Raw genomic sequence first — 25741 nt, 5'->3', positions numbered from 1 at the left:
TTCTAAATTTAGTACGCGAGCAATAACGTGCGACAACGATAATTTGAATACTTATTGCTAACAAAAGCGTGCAATGCAGAAAACTCTGTTACAAAACAGCGATGGGCTCACAATGTCTTGGTTTCGTCTAAGGTCGTCTCGAACTGCTCGACGATGGGGTGTCCTTGCTCGCCGTAGGCTGGCAGGGCGAAGCCTCCACCCATGGGGACTCCGCTTTGTGGGGAAAGCGCGCCTGCAGGAGACCGAGTCGGTCCCGTGGTAGCAGGGAACAGGCGCTGGTAGCGGTCCTTTCTCCTGAACTGCGGCGAGAGCGACATTGGAGGGGCTGACCGGAGTGGCCCCCTGGGAATCTGTTGTGTGGGGTAGGATAAGCGGACCGCTGGGGCCCTAGTCGGGGTTGACGGGCCGATCATGTTCTTGTTCCCAAGCTATGGCTCTTACCCGCTACTAGGGATCGATAAAATTGGTGTTTAACTGCGTGAATACTGACTAGTCTAAATTAAAACTTCGAATATCAATGTATGAGCGCACATAGTCGCTAGCGAAACATTGAATGAATGAATAAACATTTGTTGAAGGGAAGTATGGCTCGCGGCCTACTCCTGTGTGTTTTCAATCCGAATAGCATTCTTGCCATTGTCAGACCAGTTTTCTATTAGGCTATCTAGTTATACCGCACGAACTGTGGGCCTATCTCGCATATAGTGCAGTCTAAAAATCGATCCCGAAGGTAGTGCACTCTAAAATGTGGACCGTTCACGTTGGTACCTGCCACTGGGTATGTGCGGCTTTTCAATGAACCTCCTTGACGCCGACTTAGGTCACTGTTTATTCGGCACTAGGTATACATGCGCGACTTCACAGCGCCCCCCCCCCTCCTCCCCAGCAGGCGCAGCGTGTTTAGAGGGAAGTGCAAAAGAGGAACGCTGCTGCATCACTGCAGCACACGCCCCATACATGACGCGTTTCAGCTATTCGCAAACTTCGATAGTCATCGCAGATGACTATCGAAGGGTGGGGAGAGAGGAGATGATTATGACAAATAGGAATATATTCGCCTACCTGGCGTAAAGCCAGGAAGCAGAGATGTCTTTCTTGACGGCACTTGTCTCAACAAGACACTGCAATCTTGTATGTTGCAATATGTGTTTTAAGTGTGTGTTTGTGTGTTAAGTGTCACAGGTCCTGCGTCTTATTATTTCGTTTGTCGTCGCATTCCGCTGGAGTAGCATGTTAGGCGTGCCGCCACAGGCAAAACCGTTTCACTTTGCATTAAAGGAACTGCCTTGCCATTGTCGTCACAAACACGTTCGCGCCACAAACGCAGTTGCTCGAGGAACCCCGAAAGATGAAAGGTAACCAGAAACCTGCAAAATGGTTCGTCTAACATTGATACCCACTTTTGGGATTTGAAATATCTCTATATATCTTACTTCCGCTAGAATTTCTTGACATTTGTGCGCATAGTATTGCTTTTTAGAGCTGAGCGTGGCAGTTTGTAAGGTATCCTCTATTCCTATGGAGTTGTTATTGTTGACCAACTAACTATGGAAGATTGGCCAATATATGGACGGATAATTCGAAGTTATGCTAAATATATTTCCAGGACTGCTACACAGTAAATTGCGTTGGAAGGTGAAATTACATGTTATAATTATGACAATGTTAACAATACGAATAGATAATTATTCATTGGAAAGTACAAGGAAAATGAAAAGAGATACAAATTTAACAGGGCGTTCGGTTGGACTCGGACAGAAATTCCTGCATGGCGGAGCAAACATCCCTGTGGCTCAACCTCAGAGTAGAGGCCCCAAACGACAGAATAAGAGGTTATGTTAAGTTTAGGCTTCAATATATATATATATATATATGTATGTATGTATGTATATTGAAGCCTAAACTTAACATAACCTCTGATTCTGTCGTTTGGGGCCTCTCTCTCTCTCTCTCTCTCTCTCTCTCTATATATATATATATATATATATATATATATATATATATATATATATATATATATATATATATATATATATATATATATATTACAGAAAGTTGGAAATTTGCAGGCGCAAGTTGCAATCAGCAAGCGCAAGACAAGGGCGATTGGGGATCGCTGGGAGAGGCCTTCATCCTGTAGTGGACATAAAATTAGGCTGCTGCTGATGCTGCTTCTCATGATTATAATTATTATTATTATTATTATTATTATTATTATTATTATTATTATTATTATTATTATTATTATTATTATGATATATTGATAATGAACATTTGTCTTTCCCTCTGTTAAGTTCAGGCCAAGTCTTCAAAGAGGTAGCTCCAGAAAGAGAGAGAGAAATTAATTTTATTGATTGACCAGACCTGTTCGACTTGAGGCCAAAGGTGGGCGGGCCTTGCTCAGTCCAGGTAGCCATGGCTCCCTACCGCCACCCGAGCCCTGTTCACCAAATGTAGCTGGTTTTTAGGGTGTTAAATCACCAATAGAGCCCCCCACTGGTCTTGCAATTCTGCTTCTGGTTCCGCTTCTTCCTGCTCGTTATCGCCTGGTGGTGGTGGTGACGGCGGTACATCCGGTTTACTCCTGCACCCCGGCACAATGCGGCGCAGGGTGCTGGGCGTGTCCGGTGAGTATAACTTGCAGTCCCACCCGTAGGTCCCCGGAATACACGGCGTGCAGCAGTGCTCCGTTCGGGTAGGTTCCAGCCTGGAGTCTTCGAAGATATTTTTTCCCTTGCAGTGACGTGATGGAGAACAACATTAATCTGAGAGCGAGCATCGACGAATATCTAGTGAGGAGCAGTGGGAGGCTGCATTGCGCAGATCGAGGCCCGACCTTCAGGAGGCCATCCTGGAGTAGGTTGAGAGGATAGAGGAGGCCTACTTCAAGTGGTTCCTCCCCCGATCTTTTATTCCGTTGCCCCCTTCCCTTTAAAGAGGGATAAATAATGTTTTCCATCATCATCATCATCGACGGAAAGAAGAAAGAAGCTCACGCGCACTTTCTCGTGCCACTAGCCGCTTCTCGAGGCACGAGCAAGAAGAACACGCCTGTTCCCGACGCTCGATCGGCACCGTTCGACACTGCCCTTCGCCACGATCTCGCCGCGCAAGCCCTAGAGGGAACTCGAAAAATGCCCCAGAGTGAGTAGTATTTGGACGTATTGTCTACGTGCCTCCCCGGTTCATTGGGAGTCCTAGAAGTACCACTGCGAGCCGCCGCCGCCGCCTCGTGTATCGGACACCTACGTGAAGCTGAGGGGCTAGTCGGCATTGACGGGGCTGAATAGCCCTTTAAGAGTAATAGCGGTAGCAATTACAGTTAGCAGTATAGTAGTAGCACAATGTGAGTACTATTGATATTGGTAGAGAACCAACGTTCTAGTAGAATCTACTCCGCAGTATTAATTGTAGTGTGTGCAGTTAGCCGTATTAGCAGTGTCAGGAGTAGTGAAGAACCAGCCACCGCTACTGCTGCTAGTAGTAGCAGAGGTCGTATATAGTAATACGTACAGTCTGTAGTGAAGAAGTGGTGATGGTAGTGGACAAGACAAGCACCGCTAGTTCTAGTAGTAGTGGTCGGGGTAGTAGTAATAGCTAGTAGTAGTCAGCGAAGCGATAGTAAAACCAATGCAATAGCTGCGACACGTTGTCGTATGCTAATGCATCCTGATGCATTCTGTATAAGCTTCCGGTGATCTCGTGGTGACCTTGTCGTTAACTGCGTACACCTCGAGTTACTCGGCACTATCCTTGGACAGTACCCCTTGCGTGCTATTCGGGTTGATATGGAGGACAAATCCTTTTAATGCCTTTATAGCTTCGAGTAGGGCGCCGGACGCCTACCAGTTAACGCCGCGCAAACATCTCATTCGTAACGCCACAGTCAGAGCCTCATCCGGAGCCGCACCGGGAGCCTCAGCCAAAGCCACACCCGGAGTTTCACGGGCAGCCTCACCCACAGCCGCGCCGGAAGCCTCACCCAAAGCCCCACCCATAGCATCAACCGGAGCTTCAGCCGGAGCCTCACCCGGAGCCGTACACCACCCCGCCGACGGCGCGAGCCGGCCGTACCTGTGGGCGCGCCAGCTGTACATCATCCTGTGGAAGAACATCTACCTGAAGCGCCTCTGTCGCCACTACACGACCACAGTGTTGGAGATCGCGCTCATGGTCACTTTGCTGATGGGCATTGAGGAGGACTCTGTGGTCCGCGAACCCCTGATGCGACGAGGCGACACCACTTTCGCGGTCACGCGCACCGACACCTTCTGGAACACGCAGACGGACGTCGCCCACGTGCAGAAAGTGCGTAGTATGTTTTTTTTGTAGGAGTACTTCCCTCTACCTGTTTATTTCAGCCTTTTTTAATCAACATAACATTTCGCTTTCCATACGCCTTCTCTTGCTTCAATGCTTGTAACTTCATACAGTTTAGACTAACGAAATCCCGGATCGCCTCATTTTTCTCGCTTTTTATTAGCTGTAGTACTAGTAGTTAGCAGTTAGCAGATGTTAGTAGCAGCAGCGTAGCAGAAATGGCAGTTGTAGTTGTAGTATTGGTAATACTAGCACAAAGTAGTGATTCAGATAATGGTGCAGAGTGACTGCCGTACGTGGTTAATGCCAGACTTATAAAAAAACCGGAACAACTTTTCTTTTGTAGAATCGTGCCACGATAGAGCGGGTGACAACTCTTCCTTCCAAAGCTCCACGCTTTGTAAGAGTTTCAGGCTTGTGCCGTATTTTTCCATACTTTCTCTTTAAGGCAGGTCGTATAATGCGTGTGGTAGATAACAGGCGGGCTGCTATTGGTAACAGAACGGGTGCTGTGGGAAGAAAAACATTAGATGGTGTGTCGAGATTAGGGAAATTCACAGGGCAGGAGGTGGAGTCAGCGTAACTCAAGGTATCTTGGCTTCGTAACTGTCCCTCATTCCGTCAACAGTTCACAGTTGTCAACGGATTTTCCTCGCCACTGTGTGACGTAATCTCTGGTGTACCACAGGGAAGCGTGCTTGGACCCTTACTTTTTCTAATCTACATTAACGACCTTCCCAATAACATTTCATACCGTTTGTCTTTCCGGAGGACTGTGTTGTTCACCATAAGATCACTTCAGAGACTGACCATTTGACCCTTCAAATGATCTTAACACTATTGTTGATTGGTGAAAAGAACTGGCAAATGATCATGAACCCTACTAAATGTAAATTAGCCGCTAGCATGATATTTCTTATTTCCACTACTGTATTGATAACACCTTCTCGCGCAAAGCTATGTCCTACAAATATCTCGGAATCCAGTTCCCACCACGTCTTTAACGGTGTTGTCACATTTCAATTAATCTGCGACAAAGTATCGGAGACATTAGGTTTCACACGCCGAAACCTGCGAAACTCGCCTAGCTCCGTTCGAAAACGAGCACATCCACAGTTGGAATTCGTCTCAGACATATATTTTCTCTCCCCACAAAAATACCTAATTGAAATGCTTGATTCCATTAACAACAGAGCTGCCCGGTTCATTTCCAACAATTTCTCCCCTCGGCAATGTCTCCCACCTTCATGATTTACCGATACTTGAAAATTGTCGTTCTATTTCAATTTTTTATGTCATAAATATGTTCATACCCGCACTTCATTTTTGTCTCTGAAATCGCCTCCTCGATCTTCACGGCACTTACATAATCATCTCTGCTTTAACCGCATATATGAAAAAACCCAAGCATTCAATTCATCTGCACAATTTAAAGCAATTATGCTTTGGAATGATCTTCCTGACAACTTAATTTATTTTTCTGACCCTGGAGAGTTCAAAAACCACTGCTGTCTGCATTTATCGTTTTACTATTGTTTTAAATGTTGTTTTCTGTGGTACTACTCTTTCGGTTGCTCTAAATGTTGTTTTATTTTGTACTACTGTTTCACTTTGTCATCACTTCTTATCATTTGTGCGTTTTTGTTTTTTAATGTTCGCGTAATTAGGTTATTTTGTGGCCTTTTTAAATCAACTTTGTATTCCTAGTACCACGCCCGTAGTACCGTTACTCTGGTTTCTTATTTCTGTACTGTATTTCTATTGATATGCGCTCTCCTCACCCAATGCTCTTCGGGGCCTGTGAGGCATGAATGAATGAATGAATGAATGAATGAATGAATGAATGAATGAATGAATGAATGAATGAATGAATGAATGACGATCGTTGGAAGGCCGTTAGTTTGGAATCGGACACGAAATATGGTGGTAACAGTGGTGGTGGTGGTGAGTATGAATGAACGAATGACGATCCCTGGGAGGCCCTTAGTTTCGAAGCGGATACGAAATATGATGATAAGCAATGATGATAATGACTTCATGGCTGTTGGCGCACGATGCCAAGATGAAAGAACCATTCAAAGGTGTAAAGATGTCCATTTTCAGTCGGAGCAAAGACATTTCTAACGTAAACTACCAGGCGCAAGTTGATGGCGCGTGTGGTTCGGTGCATAGATGTAATTGCGCTTATGGACTGCACACAAACCCGCTCACGGAAAAGAGATTTTCACTGTAGGCTCACTGCGCATGGCACGAAATCACGAAAACGCTCGGGTGCTCTCGCGAGCAGGTGTACTTCGCGCCGAACAACAAGTACCTGGACTGGCTGACCCGCACCGCGATGGCCGACCTCGGTGTGCGACACGTAATCAACGTCGACACCGAGAAGCAGCTGTTCATGGCGGCGCACCAGGCGGCCAATAAGTCGCTGCCCGCCCGCGAGGTGGCCCTGTTTTACACAGGCGTCGGCAACGACACGGAGTCCGAGCCTCTCAGTCTGCACGTGACGTTCTTCGCGGGACGCTTGCCCTTCGACATCCAGGTGCGCCGTCACCCTTTGCGTTTTGCCTGCCCGATTCTTTCGACACTCTACAAAGTCTTGTGGCTGCATTGGCGGGTCCCACGTTTGGCACCGAGTGAAACGCCGATGACAGAGGTAAAGAGATTAGAAAGAAAGAAGAAGAAACAGTTTAGTCTAAGCTTTGTCCCTAGTGTGTGAGAAGTGAGTGAGCAAAAGATAGTGGGATGGGGTGTAGCCGCACCACTCTCACTCTCTCCACTAAAGAAAATCAGGTAGGCTTAGTGACTCTATGTATAGCCATATACGGGAACACTAGGTTGACCTTCGGCACGAGCCGGGTAACTAGTAGCGCCTAACAGAAGGCTTCTAAAGTTGCTTCCAGTAAAGGAAGCGTGGAACCAATGTATTGAGCCTAATAGAGGGTACTTTAAAGGTGAACACATGGATGCATCTTAAAATTTGTGAAATGAACTTTTTTTAAAGCATACTGGATGGTCCTTTAGCACATTTCTTGAATATTAGGCTGGTGCTTCCTGTTAAGATTGACCGCTTTATTCCTGGGCAGCTGTAGCTCCAAACCGCTAGATGGCCTTCCGGTTGGCAGAGGCCCCTCTTGGAAGTGATTCGTCATGTTATGTTGTGAATGAACTTTGTAGCCCAGTAAGGCAGACGTTTTACGGTGTGGATAGACCAGGACAAGCTTGTAGCAGGTGGTGCGTTGTGGCCTGCTCACTTGTGCCTAGCAACTTGTCAATGTATCGAGCTCTGAACCCAGGCGTCACTGCCATGCCGGTAGGCAGACGGCGTGATCGGCCCATAACAGGTAACTGCTGATGGATGTAAAACATAAAGAGCACGAAATATTTCCTCGTGTTCAAAAGTGGTTGCAGACTCGAAGCTATACCTCGATCTCGTGATGATTACAATCGGTAATAGCGTTGAGGCACAGTCGCCTAGTGTAACATTCCGTCTATTTCTACTTTTATCACGTAAGGTACGCCTCAGTAGCAAAGGAGTAGAGCTACTGTAAGCGCATTTGCCTCCCCCAGAGGTAACGTTGTGCAGTAACTCCACCATTGAAAGGAGCGCAGAGCCCCCTCTCGACTGAAGGGGGCCGTGCTCCCGGTTCCCTATTATTTACACGACTAAATCCGCAAGGTGGAGGATATTTCAGGAAAGGAAAGAAATGCCATCTACACTAGAGTATCACGAAGCTACAAAGGAAACCCATGTAGGTTTCTCAGAAAGGACAACCTCGCAGTTGAATAAACATCCATCCTGGTCTGGGGGAAGCCTTTGATTTGAAAAACCCGTGTGGGCATCCTTTGTAGCGTCATGCTACTCTGCGGTTTGTTAACTAGAAGGCGCTTGTCTTCGTATGTTCCATGCGTCTTCGTCTAATTTATTCGCGCTTAGATTTCCAGTTGAAGATGTCAGCCCAACTAGCCCAACAGTCCTTTTGAACTACTCCGTGGTTGACGATAGATTTCAAGCGCATATATTTCATCGGCTTATCAGGCCAGTTTTCTTTCCTTGTATGTACTCCTCGCCGTGGGCCGATTCCGAAGACAGTGCACTCTCAACACAGTCTCAAAGCGTTAGCTGTCACGAGGGGAAACTGGCACGTATGCACATGTCGCACATTTCAAAGCGCTGCTGGCGCCATTTTGGGCCTAGGGAAGCATGCGTGCGCTTGTGACTGAATGGTTAGAGCATTAAGCTCCTGCTTTGGAAGGCAGACGTTCGATACCACCATCGTTCACGTATTTACTTGCAGTATTATACGTGGACCTACCCACTTTGGAGGTATCTGACATAGAATACTGGAAGTGGGTTGAGCGTACGCGAGCGCCATCGCAGTGCGCACGAAATCGCAAGTTTGCAAGATACGAAGTACAGAACAGACGCGTTAACGAAGAGCGCAGCTTTCTCGAAGCGTTTGGCCATTCGCTTACCGCGACAATCGTCGTTCATTGCTTTTGCACATTTTGTTTTTTCTCTTTCAATTCTGGCTCGGTGCAGGTGCAGTACCCGCAGCGGCTCATCTCGATGCCCGAGGGTCCCGTGGTGGAGGAGGAGCTTCCCGAGCTGAACACGCTGCTCCCCATCATCGGGGCTTTGCAGCAACGTCACCTGGAGATGCAGGCACAGCGCTTCAAGTACCCGCACCCCGTGGAGCCGGTCCAGCTGCAGCGGTTCCCGTTCCCCTCGTACATCGAGTACCGGGACACTAAGAACTACGCCCTCGTGCTGACCCGCTTCTGCATCGGGATGCTCGTGCCCTTCTCCGTGTTCGTCGCCCGGCTGGTAGACGAGAAATCCACGGGTGAGCGGTGCTTGTGTTTTCTTATTGGCGTAACTTGGACGCGAAACAACATGGGGGACAATAAAGAAAGGAGCGCCTTTCCTGCCCTATTCTTCATATTGTTTCGCGCCCAACTACACCGAGAACAAGAATGAACCCAACCAGCCCAGCAACAAGAAGGGAATCGGTGCCTGCTTTGTTTATCGTAATCAAGGCAGCATCAAGGGTAGCCTGTACGAATACGGGGGTTGAGGCAGCGCTTATCAAAACGTTCAGTGAAGCTTCAAGGTGGGCGGGAGCGGAAGTTTTTTTTTACTGCACACTCAGTTTTGTCAGCGCTGAAGTGCGACAAGCACGACGCCCCCCCTGTCTGCATCCGCCAGTGATCAGAAGTCAAGTATTGCGAACCGGAGTTGGGCAGCACGTAAGGGCAGTGTTATTTAGAAACTACAGTTATTTAGTCATGCCATTTGCTAGACTCCAGTTCAAACACCAGGTGTGTACAATAGGCGCTAATCTGGACATACTGTACCTCTTGTTCACCATCTTATCAGCTCTGATTGACTCAAAGCACGGCTACGCCCTCACTAATCGATTCAAAAGTCAAACATGACAAAATGCGACATTATTGCGGAATCTGACAGTATCCGGAACAGTACCCATGGTTTAAATCTGGCTCACCACCAATGAATGGCAGACTGAAACTTCCCTTGGATGTCTCTTCGCCTAGTGCCTGTTAAAATTTGTCTGAAATAGAAATTTAATAAGAAAATAAGAAAGAATAAGAAAAAAACTGAGCGGAAATTTGTCGTCTAAGGGCAAAGGGACTTGCTTGGGTTCTTATTAAGAGGTGTTTATTTATTTTATTCTTTTAGAGTAATTGAAGCGACAATAGACCAAAGACCTAACTTTTCACCGATGACTGTATCAAGATTATTGAAACATGGGACCGCAGGAGGTTTTCGCAACTGGCATGATTGAAAGACTGCAAATGAGGAAAGAAATGCCAATGATATTATTCTTCTGCAAGATAAAATGAAGTAGTGAACTGTGCTGGGCGCTTTCAGATGAGCCTGTTCATCCCCTACTTTGTTGTTAAAAATGTCTATATAGTGCATGTCTTACATTGAATCATTTACTTATCGTGCAGCACGAGATGTGTACCGTATATTCCAGATTATAGTCCGCAGGGCGAATTTGTGTTCAAAATAATTTAAAAAGAACTCTTAGATAGTCTTCGCCTATGGTCAGCATGGACGAGCTTAAACGGAAATAGGTGTTTGAGCTTGCCGGCAACCAGTAAATAGTAGGTAAGCGAAAACTTTATTGTCAACCAAAATAAGCCTGGGTTCTTTACGCTCTCCTCGGTGTCGATGCTACCAGAAGAAAACAAGTCAACACGTCGGATTCGATGAACAACTTCTCGATGTCTTCATCTCCCTTCAGAATACCTTGTTCTTTCGTACGGTCGATTACACCGAGTTTAAACAACGCCGTGAAGATGTAACATTCGGTTGCTTGTCGCCCCGGTGTTTCATATTTTACGGCGCATGTTTCTTACACCCAAAACAATATCTCTAGTTGCCAGAATAATCAGCTGGAAATATCGCTCGGGCGTAGCGGAGACCATCGCGGAGCAGATTTCGGTACGTGATTTAGCATGGCAAAAGTTCGCAGGCACAGTATGGCCCCGTTATCTTCAAGCGCCGTCTCGTATCTTAGGAAAAAAAATCATGTGCAGTCCGCATCCATACATAGTCCACGCCCAGTGGAATTTCAAGTTTCAAACTTGTGAAATCTGCGGACTGTAGTCCGGAGAATACGGTACTCAATATTGTACATTTGACTACCATAAACATTAGTGTTACTACGCTTCATATATTTAGTGTTGTGAGATGAGAAAAAATGAAAGTTACTATTTTGGAACTTTTTACTTCTAACTGGTTAGTTCTTGAAGCGGGGACCCGAAGTCCTGTAAATTTGTTGCCTGCATGAAAATTTTCTTGCTGGCCTCCGCCGTCGCGCATGCCTTCGTGTGACGCAATGCTTCGATTCCCGCGGGTGTTGTTCTTGGCTGCAACCTTTTCGCGGCTCTTGGAACAGGCTTGAGGGAGATGCTGCGTGTCGTCGGGCTCGGCGACGGGGTGTACTGGCTGAGCCACTACCTGAGCGGCTTCTTCATGCACATCATCATCGTGACGCTCATGATGCTCTTCCTGAGCGTCAAGCGCAACGAGGAGGGGCGCGCCTTCATCCAGTTCAGCGACCCGCTGCTCCTCTTCACCATACTCATGTGCTTCTGCAGTTCGTGCCTCATGCACGCCATATTGTTGTCCGTGTTCTTCGCGAGCCGTAAGTGAGCCGCGAGCACGCACGTTTTGCGAATGACGACTTCAAGGACTTATGGTCCGATGCGAACGTCTCCTGTGTTCGATTGACAGGCGTAGGCCTTGCATATGCGACGATCGTAACCTGAATGACAACCCTGTGCTGTAGATTTACGCGGACGATAGATAGTTTATTATTTCTCGATTTAAACCTGTTAAAATAAACGTTTATGTTGCAACTTGTTTGTTAAACTATCAAGTCTCGTGTTTCTTTTTGTTTACAAGAACCATTCAGGATATTAGACAGGGAAGGCTTAGGAATGAGGCTCAACGGCGAATATCTCAGCAACATTGGGTTTGAATATGGCATTGTCCTGTTCAGCAATACTTGGGACAAATTACAACAAATGATTGATCACCTCAACAGAGAAAGTGTAAGAGCGAGGTTGAAGAGTAATATGCAGAAGACAAATATAATGTTCAATAGCCTGGCAAGGTAACAAGAATTCAGGATCATCAGTCAGCCTCTAGAGTCCGCACAGGAGTACGTTTGTCTAGGCCAATTACTCGCAGGAGACCTGATCAAGAGAAAGAAATATACAGAAGAATAAGAATCAGTTGAAGCGCATTCGGCAAGTATTAACGAATACTGACTGGGCGCTTACCATTGAAAAGAGAAATGTGCAATCATTGCATTCTACCGGTGCTAACATATGGGGCAGAAACTGGGAATTTAACAAAGAAGCTCGAGAACAAATGAAAGACCGCGCAAAGAGCGATGGAACAAAAAATGTTAGGATTACCGTTAAGAGACAGGAAGAAAGTGATATGGATCAGGAAGCAAAGGGGATAGCCGATATTCTGGTTGGCACACAGAGAAAAACATAGAGCTGGGCACGCCATGTAATGCGTAGGGAGGATAACCGGTAGACCAACAAAGAAGCTCCAGAACAAATTAAGGACCGTGCAGAAAGTGATGGAACAAAGAAATGTTAGGATTAACTTTAAAAGACAGGAAGAGAGCGGTGTGGACAAGAAAACAAACGGGGATAGCCATTATTCTTCTTGACACAAAGAGTAAAACACAGAGCTTGCACGCCATGTAATCCCTACGGCAGATAACCGGTGGATCATTAGAGTTACAGAATGGCTGCCAAGGAAAAGAAGCGCAGTTGATGACAGGAGAGAACTAGGTGGGATGATGAAATTGCAAAATAATCTAGCGGAGGACAGGGGTAATTGGAGATCGGAGGGAGAGGCTTTCGTCCTTCACTGGACATAAAATGGGCTTATGGTGATGATAATGATCATGATAGTGATGTTTCCTTTTATTTGAGGCTGTTTACATATCGTAGGTTTATGCAGCATGAGTATGTTGTCTAGAGTGACACCTGATAATAAATTATGTTTATGCCAAGAGCAGAACTATAATACAAACCACTCATTGCAGTTTGGAACAGTTCTCGGCTCCCATTCTAGTGAGATTGTCTTGCGTGAATGACCTCGAGCAGCATTGCATGTTTTCCTGAACGAAATGAAAAAAAAAAGTGTTTAGAAGTTAGCAGTGCCGCAATTGATCGCTAATATTGCAACCTCCTCCCAGACAGGAATCATCTGGGCAGTTTGGTGCGAGATAGAAAGATGCTGGTATGAAAAAAGTTGTTGTTGAATGTAAAAAATAAACTATTTTGCCTATTGTACAGCCATCGCAATGGTATCACCTCGGAGGGACCCGACGCTTTTCATAGAGCATATTGTCTGCTCTGATTGTTCACGAATTTCAGTTATCTTGCGTTTTAATTTGTCACACATAGGAGCCCGTTAACAGAACTGATGCAGACCAAAAAACGAGCGCTATAGAAGTGGTATAACCACAGATTCAATCCAATTCTAGCATCGTTTGGAGTTCACCTGGCAGAGGTGAATCAGTTTACCTTCAGGTTGAAATTCGAACCACTGGGACATTATCGGTGGCGACAGACAGACAGACAGACAGACAGACAGACAGACAGACAGACAGACAGACAGACAGACAGACAGACAGACATAGACATAATAGACAGACAGACAGACAGACAGACAGACAGACAGACAGACAGACAGACAGACAGGCAGACAGACAGACAGACATAGACAGACATAGACATAGTAGACAGACAGACAGACACACGGACGGACAGACGGACATATAGACAGACAGACAGACATAGACATAATAGACAGACAGACAGACATAGACAGACATAGACATACAGACAGACAGACGGACGGACGGACGGACGGACGGACGGACGGACGGACGGACGGACGGACGGACGGACGGACGGACGGACGGACGGACGGACGGACAGACAGACAGACAGACAGCGGACGGACGGACAGACATAATATACAGACAGACAGATAGACAGACATAGACAGACAGACATAGATAGACAGATACAGACAGACAGACATAGAAAGATATAGACACACAGATATAGACAGATATAGATAGACAGACGTAGACAGGTATAGACAGACATAGACAGATATAGACAGACATAGACAGACATAGACAGACATAGACAGACATAGACAGATATAGACAGATTTAGATACGGATAGACGGATGGATGGATGGATGGATGGATGGATGGATGGATGGATGGATGGATGGATGGATGGATGGATGGATGGATGGATGGATGGATGGATGGATGGATGGATGGATGGATCGTTGTGGTAAGTCTGCTCAGCATGTCCTGCACTATAGTTTTCTGCGGTTTTAACCCTGTGACGCCGTGTATCGCAGCGCTGAGGATCAAGGACTCTTGTGGGCTATGGACATTCGCGGAACCCTTGTCGCCATTTCACCGTGAATGGAAAAATGAAGTACAAATTGAATAGCGGTATTATTGGCATACCGTTTAGAAGCTCCTACGAGAAGGTGCCGCGACTACTGCCCAACAGCGTCTGCTTGCCTCGCTACCATGGTACACACGGGTGCTACCCTTAAGAAGTGCGACGGCAAAACAATATAGAAACCGAGTTTCTTTAATAGTACTAAAACGTTAAGAAAACCTCTCAGCTTTCGCCTTTGCAGAATACATGTGCTGTTATGTCATCCTATGAGAGCCCTTTCAGCGCACCACATGGGTAATTTCACACTTGAGAGAAGGGCCTTTGCCCCGATACTTGCTGACAACCGTCCAGTTGACGCTGTCGGCGCGGCAGATTTGGCTCGCGAATAGCCACTTCGTGCATTGCCTGGCGGCCTTTTAGAGTGCATCTACTTGCGGAAAGCCTTCGACCATCGGCAATCTTTGCAAATGCGGCATCTGGCGTGCTGCGTGCAGCTCAATCGGCCGTAGCAGGCGCCATGCTCTACTGGACTTTCAGCTGCGTCATGCCCTTCCTGACGCTTGAGTACGCCGGCGGCCAGGGCTACTATTACATACAGCGCAAGCACAAGCTCTGGACATCCATATTCCCTGGCATGAGCTTGCACTGGAGCTTCCGGGTGCTCGAGCGCTTCGAGAAATTCGGTAGGTCTACGCGTGGCGTTACATGTAATCTGATCGCCGACAAACCATCACTTGTGCCCGTGCAGATGCTATGAAAACATTTTACCCGGGGCACTGTTGAACAAACTTAAGATTGATAGAAAACGGGCTCCGTTCCTTTCTAAAACATTCAAACAATATGCGAAATTGAACAAGTAGACTTTCGCATGCAGATAACTTGCCCTCAACAAGATGGCCGAGCTTACAGAAGTAGCTGAAAGACAGATTTTGTAAGCTTGAATGTTGCGAGAAACGGAGGTCGACGTATGGTTCGCACGTCCATGCGTTAACGATCCTAGTCTGAGGCGAGCCATCTTGTTGTTGTCAAACTAGATGTGACGAAAAACTACTTTGGGATCTTGTTCATTGTCAAATTCTACATATTTTTCTGCAGTATCTGTCTTTGATGTCCGTTTATAAGTACCGATAAGCATGTCTTTGATGCCCAGTTGAAAATGGCGCCAGCTGGACGAACTTCTCCGATCGCGCGGCCACACCCGACAATGTGACATTGGCCGAGATACTGTTCGTGGGCATTCTCACCGACTGTACCATCGTGGTCACCGTGTGGTACCTCGACAACGTGTTAGCGAAGGGCCCGGGAATACCGAAACCGTACCTGTTTCCGTTCAAGGCGAGTAATCGAGGCGACTTAACTGTTACGCTGATACATAACATTTGCAATCACAGGGCATACTCCTGCAAATTAGCTATGTAGATTTACCCAAGGTGGATGAATCCTTATGAAAGGGGAAAAATTGTCCTCCGTTACAGCGTATCACGAAGCTACAAAAGGTGCCCTTACCTATTTCTCAGAAAGCTTCGCAGTAGAAGAACCGGGAACTGAACTTAATATCAACGCCTTTTTGAGGCGGTTGCTCTGCCACCTGAGCTATCCGTAAGAATAGGAGATCCCAAAGCTAGGCAGTAATGATCGACAACTCAAAACGCAAGAACACTGCATATCACAAATAAGTTCGGCGGAAATCCCCAACGGCCAATTATCACAAACTTCTAGCTTCCTGCATGATGAGCTAAACGAGAACAAGCTGAAAGGAGAAGCCAACGTTTCGACAAGTGGACTAGTCGAAACGTTGGCTCCTGCTTTCACCTTGTTGTCGTTTTGCTCATCGTCTTGAATTTCCATCTCCCACATTCCCGTGTTTTTCTGCATGTCATATTCCTGCATGTCATATTGACCGCTAATGGAAGACGAAGACAGAGAAAGAAAAACACAACTTGTCTAGGGGCTCCACCCATTGAGCGTTTTATTCTTCAATAAAGTTGTTCTTCTTTAACTGCAATGTTTTGAGATACCTGAATGGGTTTGTTTGTAGCTTCATGCTAGTTCAGGTGGGTGACGATGTTTACCTTCCATGGTGTACTTTTCGGGATAATTCTCAAGGAAAGAAAACCGTTACATAGGAAAAGCTTACGTACTAATCTAGTATATGCCCCTAGTCTTCACAGCAAGCACATCGCGATATCTTCGTCCACCCGTCGCTTTTGGCTACAGGTTACATACTGGGTGCCGTCTATGACGTTCATCCAGCCGCAATTGAAGGTGGTCCTAGAAGTTCTTAACTTCGAATCTGAGCCTGGACATCTTCTGCCCGCCATCGAACTTGTCGGCGCGAGCAAGGTAAAAATTTCTAAGGTGTCTGCCTCATTACTGAGGGACAAAAACGCCGCGAAATGTTTTCGCCAATGGCACTGCCTTGCCTGCCTCCCGGCCCAGTGTCTTATCTTCGACGATCGTGGCTGCATGTGATGCACGTAGTATGTGATCGCCGAGGGTTCACTGCTCATGAACAACTCGGTACCTACTCTTCGTACCGCTGCTGTAAGGGAACCGCTTCTCGAAGCGTAGAGAATTGGGGCAGGCGCATCACTCTATTTTGGAGAGAATCCTCTTTTGCATTCTTGATTTGTCGCTGTCTGTAGGTCACTCCGGGACAACACTTTCACCGTCGTACATGTGAAAAATTTGCTCTGATGCAACATATTTTCGGCTTTATACTTGAGCAAACAGTTGATGTACATATGAAGCTTTCACCAAACGCAGTTTTTGAATTTATGTTGTCCTTAAAGGCCTCAAGCACGACGTCATTAGCCGCGTAAACTTGAGACCTAGGTACTATTAGCAAGTATTTTGACAGTTTGTGCAATATCTATATTGAAATCAAGAACGCACATCTAGATTCTGATCTATTGCAGAGAGCAGTGGTAGCCCTTCTTGAACGTGCTCGCGATGTCCAGGGTAATGGCGTCAAAATGCCGCGATCGACTCGAGTCGGTCTCGAAGCTACATACCGAAACAGTAGACATTGCTCATTTCGAAAAATAGGGACACGTATAACTCGGTGCGCTAACTTCTTTTGGCGTTTGTCTTTCGGCATTGCAACGGAGACATTGCTGGAGAGCTGGAAAGACCAGTACTGTTAATGATAGGACGATGAATGAAGATCCTCCAGTGTCACACTCTCTAGTAGTAAGTACATCTCTCGGAACTACCCGGTTGCAGGACTACGCTGGCGTGGTGGCCGTGCAAGACGTGAACTTACGCATCTACGATACCCAGATCACTGTGCTCCTTGGCCATAATGGCGCGGGAAAGACAACTTTACTCAACATGATCACAGGTGATGCAACGTCGCATGTGTGTTTGGAAATGACCTCTTTCAGATTCAGCCTGTATACTTGCTTAAGACGGCCATTGTATTTGACGCTGTTGCGCGATAATTGAGAACGCTGTTGAGTGCACGTGACTGATCCGAAAAGTATTGAAGTTCTTGACAATGATCGTGAAGCAGCTCTCGACCACTGCAGAGTTTGGTGGTATAGAGTGTGCCCGTGATGCAGGGCTTTTTTCGACAGCACACTTGATCTCGACTCATGTTCTTTCTCAAAAGCACACAATAACAGATTATGATTTGCGTGCGCCGTGCCCAAAGACACACGAAGGAAAGCAGCGCAAGCAGCTGAACTTCGTTCCATCGTCTGCACTGTTTTGTTTTGTCTTCCAGTAGTACACCGCAACAGGAAACATGTCCCTGTTAAGAGGTGCATGTCGTCGCACTACCAACCTTAGCACTTAAATACGCTTTTGAATGCTAAGACAGGGCAAAGAGACACGGCTCTCAAAATTGAACAAATTAAGTTGTGTTTAAACTGGTGGTGCTAAGATTGTACTCGACCATAAAGTGTGGTGCTGTAGCGCATCACTCCAATGGCAACCGGTAGTAAGCTTTCGAGATCCTAAGAGCGAAGTATGGGACAGCCAAGAATCTCGAGGGAGGAACATTTAGACATAAAGTGCGGAAATGTAATTGGGCTGTACGATGAACCAGGGCCCGTATTTACAAAAATATCTTACGCTCGAATTGTTTCGCAATCCAACCAATCCTGATGCTGGTTGACGTTCAATGGCAAACAGCACTTACGAATGTAAAGCTTTGTCAATTCGACCCCTGGTGATGCCGTATCTGCTCCCTTTGGTGCAGGTTTTCTGGACTGCACGTCCGGCCTCATTCTTATCGGCAACTACGACATTAAGGATTGCACCAGAGACGCGCGCAAGAGCATCGGATACTGCGCGCAACACAACATCCTCATCGAGGACCTCACCGTCGAGGAGCATCTGGTGTTCTTCGCAATTGTACGCTGGATTTGGATATGCCTTCGTAGTTGCGGTTTGTTTTCTCGTAGTATTCAAGTGAGCTTTGCCTCTGACAAGTTTACCGCTTCTTTGTTTTTGTCCTCTACCCCTGTTTTATATCCGCCGCAGTGACTGCCTAACCTTCTGCTGCTGAGCAGCTGCTGGGTGGTAGGTTAAATTTTTGGCCAAGGCAGTCGCTTCCCTAAAAGGCAGAATGCAAAGTATTCGTATTTCCAATTTCTGGCGCATGGATAAGAAACCTAGTTGGCCCTATGCGTTGACAACTACAGCGGCGTTTCTGATAGCTCTTAAATTCATCAACCAATCATTCACTGAACCATCCATTTATTCAGTTGATCATGTAATGAGCCTATAAAAGGATGGCTTTTTGTACAAAGGCAGGTCAAGCGAAGGAAAGGAGTTTGGGAAGAATGTCTAAGGGCTGTTAGCCATTACTCTTTGGAAAACATACGTTATAATGTACTCCAGAGGAATCAGTCAATAAACGTCGGATTATTCAATGCGCACAGGGTCGCTACAAGGCGTGTGTCGCCCGTGCTAGTGGACCACTATGATGAGTGACCCTACTTCGTTAAGTTTTCACTTCCGCCGCTCAGCCGCTCAAACGAAAGAACGAATGCTAGTGCTGTAGCATGCATCGAGACTTCACAAAGAGCAGGTTATGTTACGAATGAGAATGACAAGCGCAGGAAGAAATGACGAACGGTGTTAATGGCGGTGTTCGTGACTGTACAATGCTGCTGAAAGCGACGACCACGCACTTCGTACTTTTTTTTTTGTGGGTGTGGCAGTTCAGTGTCCTCGTTTGAACTATGCGATGTGCGATCACTGGGCACGTTGCGATGACCGGAAGCTCTACATTGCGAACTTCCGTAATGACAATAATGCGGTTATCTCTAGCTGGGAAGTGAACGCCGAGCGAGGCCACGTTGGAAATACGTTGGAAATAAGTTGGAAATTCGCTTTGTGAGCGTGGCTCCACGCCGGCTGAACCAAAGCGCATTCTTACATTCCTTATTCAAAACTTGTCTGATGCCGAGTCAGGACGAGCGGGACAAAGCGTTGTCCAAAAATGCGCTCGTTCATTCATACATTGACACAGTTTCAGAGAGGAAGAGCAGGGTCGTTTAACAAGAGCGTCTCATTTTCCAATCCAGTTGAAGGGGATACCACTGAAAAACGTTCGCTACGAGGTGGTCACCCTGCTCCACGACGTCAGCCTCATGGAGTACCGCTCGGTGCTGGCCGTGGAACTGTCCTTGGGCCTTCAGCGGCGTCTCTGCACGGCGATAGCCATTCTCGGGAAACCGAAGGTGAGGTGACTTCACTTGTCCTCCGCCCACTGCGTGCTTCGAAATATTGCGCTTTGTCAACGCATCATTTTTTTTTTTACATCGACGGCTCCTATGAGCTCTCAGTCGCTGGTGTCGTCAGCGTCCGTCGTAGTCCATACATGCAGGATTGCACCTAGTGTACATAATATCTACCGGTAAACCATGCGGTGTAACTTTACGTGCTCCCTACGCGTCAGTAACAGTAAACTATGCCTAGAGTGACAACAGCGTGCTCTCGATGGCTGTAAGCTATATACACGTGAGGAGTTTTTTTTCGAAATGAGCCAAATCCACAAACCGGAACTAGGTCAGATGAAACTGTAATGACAAGAAAAACTAGGCAACTTTCCCATAGAAAAACTGTTGCAACGAAATGAGTCAAATAACGCCAGGCGAACATGTTCGCAGATCGTATTTCGTATTGGAAATGAGCCAGATCCAGCTGTTGCACGAATGGAAATGAGCGAAATCCATTTGCCCAATAGGAGAGTGCTTTTGGCGTGACGTCATTTAGCCAACATGGCAGCCTCCTTGTCAGTTCCCGCCTGACATTTCAGAGTGTTTCGTTCGTGTTTTCGCGAGTTCTTCGCTTTTCTGATATCGTTTTTCATGGATTCGGATTGCAATGAAGAGATCGGCGAAAGATCTGTTCCCAGACGTCGACGACGAAGTGAACAGAAGCCGCGTCACCGCCGTAAAAGCAAGAATGCGCCGTTGCCAAAATGTAAACATGCGAAAAAGATTCTCAGGTGTGCGCTTGTGACAGAAGCATCCACTAAACGTTTCAAGGAGGTTTTACGAACTGTGCAGCGTGGAACAAAAGGCCTTCGTTTTGATGTACTGCACGCCATCAGCCATAAAACGCAGGAGAGGAAAAAAAGCGGAACCTCGTCGGAGCCTTGCTGCTTTTTACAAGATACGGCTAGAAAATGGGCAAGAAGTTCGTGTTTGTTGCGATATGTTTTGCGCAGTGCTTGATATTAGTCAATGCACACTTACTCGCTATATAAAGCACAAGCATGAAAAAGGTGAAGTGAAGGCCGACAGTCGTGGAGGTGACCAGAAGATCAAGCGCTGCGGTCGAAAGCGATCAGCTGTTGTGGATTTCATTAAGCGACTTTGGGCAAGAGAGTCGCACTACAACCGGAAGAATACAATGAAGTTATACTTTCCAATTGAGCTGAAGAGCATCCGAAAGCTTGGCAGACTTATAACCAACAAGCACCCGAAGATGTAAGGGTGAAGTATGGCTTCTTTCACCACATTTTTCGAGCGTAGTTCAATCTTTCGTTCAGAACACCAAGGACAGACTTTTGCTCTGTATGCCTGAAAAATGCGTACGAGATGAAAACGTGTGAAGATGTTTCACAAAAGCAGCGTTTCATAACAGAGCAACGTGTGCACAGGTTGAAGTATAAGGCCTTTTTATTCCCTGCTGCGTGAGAAGAGGGAAGACTTGAAAACTTTCTAATTTGATTGCCAACAAAATCCAGTGCTCCCCAAAGTTCCGGACCAGGAAGCCTACTACAGCCGCCAGGTGTATCAGTACCACATCTGCCTGGTGGAAAATCAGGCAGATGGATCAATGCCCAAAGAAGCCGTCCATTCCTACACGTGGAGCGAAGATGAAAGCTCCAAAGGAAGCAACCAAGTAGCCAGTGCGGTACATAATACACTTCGAAGCGCTAACTTCGAAGGAATTAAAGAGGTGCGGTTACTAGTTGATGGCTGTGCTGGACAAAACAAGAACAGTACTCTGCTTTGCATGCTTCTTTGGTGGCTCCAGAATGAGGCTCCAGAAGAAGTCTCAGTAGTTTCCCTTGTGTTTCCTGTCACAGGACACGGTTTTTTACCCCCAGACAGGGTATTTGGCAGAATTGAGAAAGATATCAGACGACACGAAGAAATCCTGAATCCGCAAAGCTACCAAAGGATTTTTGCAAATCACGGCACTGTGTTAGAGCTTGGAAATGCGTATGACTGGAAGGCCTACTGCACGGCGCTGATGAAGTCGACATCCAGCTTGCCGTTCAAGGTAACCGAAACGAAGGTCTTCTACATTCAAAGAAATGCAGCTGGTAGGAGTCCTCAAATTAGAGCAGAACCCCACTATAAAGTTTCTGTGTCAAATTTCGTGTCAGTGATAAAGAGGGCAAGGTCCCTTGCACAAGCACCCATAAAATGTGCACTGTACACACACCATGTCAACGAAATGAAAGTCAGAGATGTGATCAGCCTTCTTGTGAAACATTTTGGAAATTCACGGCAAGACAATGAAGAGATTGCTTACTTCGTTAGTGTCTTCAGGCGCGCCCAAGAAAATGATCCTGCGGAACAATTCGAAGAGAGCTGCTTATGCTGCCAAGAAGACGCACCTGCTCTTTATATATAGTTCTAGTGTTCTTGAAGCACAGCAGTACCCTGCTGCCAATGTTATTATAGCTTTTCTGCCAAAATTACATCATGCCATTCTTGAAAGTCAATTTAAATAAAGTTTTCATAGCTATACGGCATCAAATCCAGTGTTTCAATTCAATACGAGCCAAATCCAAAGTTCTCGTCCTAATATTGGTCAAATCCGCCGCATAATTTTTCATTACTTGTGGCCGTAAACTTGCCCTAGCTGACATGTAAAGCATATCATATAATAGCTTTGATAGCGTTGCATTTAAGTCCGGTAACAAATTTTCGCTTTTTTCTTAGCCTCTGTGTATGTGGATTTGACCCATTTCGAAAAGAACTCACGTGTTTCTGAGGCGGCACACGACATTTACGTGGAATGCGAGTGTAAACGCTAAAAGTGGATAAAGTCGGAAGAATCCACCAGGCGTCAACAATCACTAATCAAACTCAGGAGCATGCTGCGATTCAGCATAAAGCGTCACATTCGTTGAGGACGGTATGAGAGTATGAAATTCCGTTTGTACCCTTTCTAGATTAGATCGTGGCACTTGTCTTCTGATCTATCGCGCAGTTATTGTGTCGTAGTCATAACGCTGTCGCCATGTCACCGTCCATGCACCATCAAATGTTTTTTTTAATATGTTCGAGTTACAATCAGAAACTATCATTTCTGCATCTCACGTGTACATTGTGTATTGCCTATTTTGTGATGCGACTTAGTTCAAAGAATTTAGTTCAATATACTACTCGCGCCAGGCGCATGACCATAGAAAAAACAAAAGAAAAAACTATGACAGAACCCATCTCACGACCTACCACGGTGGCTTAGCGGTTATGGCGTTGCGAAGCTAAGCACGAGGTCGCGGGTTCAAGTCCCGGCCGCGGCGACCGCATTTAAATGGAGGCGAAATACAAAAACGCCCGTGTCCTGTGCATTGGGGCGCGCTAAAGATCCTTTGGAGGTCAAAATTAATCCGGAATCCCCCACTACGACGTGCCTAATAATGAAATCGTAGTTGTGGCACGTAAAGCCCCAGGATTCAATTTAACTAATGGCATGACTTTTGATGGTAATGCGTTTAGCACAGAATCAATGCAGCGGCACGACGTACTGCCATCGTTGAAACGACTTATGAGGCATGTACTACAGCGGGACTCCTCTTTCTTGCCTCCCTTAGAATACTAGTCGCCATCTAGCGCAGCCCCCGTCGCGAATCCTGGGATGGCATCTCATATACGTGGGGCACCGGCGCGTGCGAACGCTGAGAAACCCGTGGTGCAGCAACCGGACTCCTCTCTCGCACCTACATGCTGCGCCATCTAGTAGCACTGACGAGAAGTCCGCGCATGGCCTCCGAGACGAGAAGCGTGTCGCGTCGGTGCCTGCGACCGCTGAGAATTATTTCCTCGCTTTCAGCGTACTCAGTGGCACATACTCAGTGGGTGAAGTTAGCGAGAGGAACATTGAAGAGTGCATTCATGGTGCAGCTCAGTAAAGCGCTGGCGTCAAAGGCGTTCATTGAAAGCGGCAGATACCTTGTGCACTTGTGGCGCAGCCTGCTAATGCGTCGGTTGCTGTCCTTGAAGAATCCTTGTGACTTGGTTCAATTCCGCTCAGCATCGGAGAAATTTAAGGATATTTATTATCATTGTAGAGCGGCACATTCCCAGTGTAACGTACCTAGTTAGCCAAGGCGGCGTCAAAGACGTTCGTTGAAGACCGGCATATACAGACCGAGTGGCACACACTCAGTGGTTCAAGTAGGCGTCAAGGAGTTTCTTCGAACAGCAGCGCCTTCCCAGTCCCGCATCTATAGTGACCCATGTCGACATGAAAGAGGTTCGTTGAAGAGCAGCACGCATGTACACATCGACAAGCACTCGGTGACCCAAGCTGCTCCGATGGTTGGCCTCAAACCCTGTTATCTCAGCACAGCATCCCGATGCCCTAACCATTCGACTACGGACAACTCAGTGATCCAGATAGGCGGGAAAACGGTTGGATGGATAGATAGCCCCAGGAATGTGCGTGAAGTACCCAAAGAATGCAAGTGTATTAAACTACTTCATCGCACGCTCGTATGTGCACGCATGTGCACGCGATGCTGCTTGGTCGTACTACCCATTGCGTGTAATTACATCCTCTGCAGATGCAATATTGATTATAGCAAACACTACAAAAAGCCCTGACATGTCCGTGCATTGTCGCTCACTCATATGCAAGGGATGTTCACACGACGCTGAAAATGCGATCAAAATTCAAAAAAAAAAAATTCGTGCGTGATACGTCTACTGGACGTATGCAGCACAAACTTGGATTATCAGTATACTTTCAGTGGATATGCACTAAATTTCGTTGCGATCACTGGGCTGTCGCAGGTGATCATCATGGACGAGCCGACGGCCAACATGGACCCCAACAGCCGGCGAGAAATGTGGGAGCTGCTGCTCAAGATACGCCGCAGTTGCACGATCTTACTCACCACGCAGCACCTGGATGAGGCTGACATGCTTGGCGACCGAATAGTCATCATGGCCAACGGCCGCATCAGGTTGAGCGATAACAGCAGTAGTTACACAGCGGGTGCATTTTCTCGAGTCAATCGTTGTACAAGACATTTGCTTGTGAACGGTTGGTGTGGTGCGCCTGAAGGTTCCTCGAAATCATCATCATCTTCATCATCATAATCATCAGCCTGGTTGCGCCCACTGCAGGGCAAAGGCCTCTCCCACACTTCTTCAACTACCCCGATCATGTACTGATTGTGGCCATGTTGTCCCTGCAAACTTCTTAATCTCATCCGCCCACCTAACTTTCTGCCGCCCCCTGCTACGCTTCCCTTCCCTTGGAATCCAGTCCGTAACCCTTAATGAACATCGGTTAACTTCCCTGCTCATTAGATGTCCTGTTTATGCCCATTTCCCTTCAGTATTTCCTCGAAATACTGATTTCAAAACACCAGATCAGGTATGGATACGCTATAGCACCCCCTGCATGCGCTCACACACACACAAACACACACACACACACACACACGCACACACACGCACACACACACACACACACACACACACACACACACACACACACACACACACACACACACACACACACACACACACACACACACACACCACACACACACACACACACACACACACGCACACACGCACGCACGCACACGCACACACGCACACGCATACACACACACACACAATTGTAGCGCAATTCACACACAACCCGCATCATCCCTTGCCCCTCCCACTGTACCCGTACCCTAATTATAATCTCTCTCCCCCTCATTGCCCA

General features: G+C 46.8%; 2 protein-coding genes across 2 annotated transcripts in view; both read left to right on the top strand.

Annotated features, from left to right (window-relative positions):
- The first annotated feature begins 3029 nt into the window (after window positions 1-3029).
- On the top strand, window positions 3030-15762 carry LOC142558556 (uncharacterized). Its single transcript, XM_075670689.1, has 8 exons — window positions 3030-3144; window positions 3887-4308; window positions 6608-6859; window positions 8861-9164; window positions 11247-11495; window positions 14809-14997; window positions 15465-15649; window positions 15706-15762. The coding sequence occupies exons 1-8, from the start codon at window positions 3135-3137 to the stop codon at window positions 15760-15762; spliced, it is 1668 nt and encodes a 555-aa protein (XP_075526804.1). The 5' UTR covers window positions 3030-3134.
- A 773-nt stretch (window positions 15763-16535) lies between these two features.
- LOC142557617 (phospholipid-transporting ATPase ABCA3-like) overlaps window positions 16536-25741 on the top strand; it is a 30779-nt gene continuing 21573 nt past the window's right edge. The window contains exons 1-5 of the mRNA XM_075669582.1: window positions 16536-16657; window positions 17540-17657; window positions 18519-18673; window positions 19852-20007; window positions 24811-24983. Coding sequence (XP_075525697.1) covers window positions 16553-16657; window positions 17540-17657; window positions 18519-18673; window positions 19852-20007; window positions 24811-24983 — 707 coding nt within the window. The 5' untranslated portion in view covers window positions 16536-16552. The remainder of the gene's footprint in view (window positions 16658-17539; window positions 17658-18518; window positions 18674-19851; window positions 20008-24810; window positions 24984-25741) is intronic.

Source organism: Dermacentor variabilis, chromosome 9 (genome assembly GCF_050947875.1).
Source record: "Dermacentor variabilis isolate Ectoservices chromosome 9, ASM5094787v1, whole genome shotgun sequence".
NCBI lineage: Eukaryota > Metazoa > Arthropoda > Arachnida > Ixodida > Ixodidae > Dermacentor > Dermacentor variabilis.
Note: the sequence above shows the minus strand (reverse complement) of the source record. Positions and strands in the feature narration are given on the sequence as shown.

What these genes read in the sequence shown, in the direction of transcription:
- LOC142558556 (XM_075670689.1), top strand. An exon ending in ACGTCGCCCACGTGCAGAAA is followed by an intron (nt 4,309 to 6,607) that starts GTGCGTAGTATG and finishes TCTCGCGAGCAG; the next exon opens with GTGTACTTCGCGCCGAACAA. An exon ending in GTCCGTGTTCTTCGCGAGCC is followed by an intron (nt 11,496 to 14,808) that starts GTAAGTGAGCCG and finishes TGCTGCGTGCAG; the next exon opens with CTCAATCGGCCGTAGCAGGC.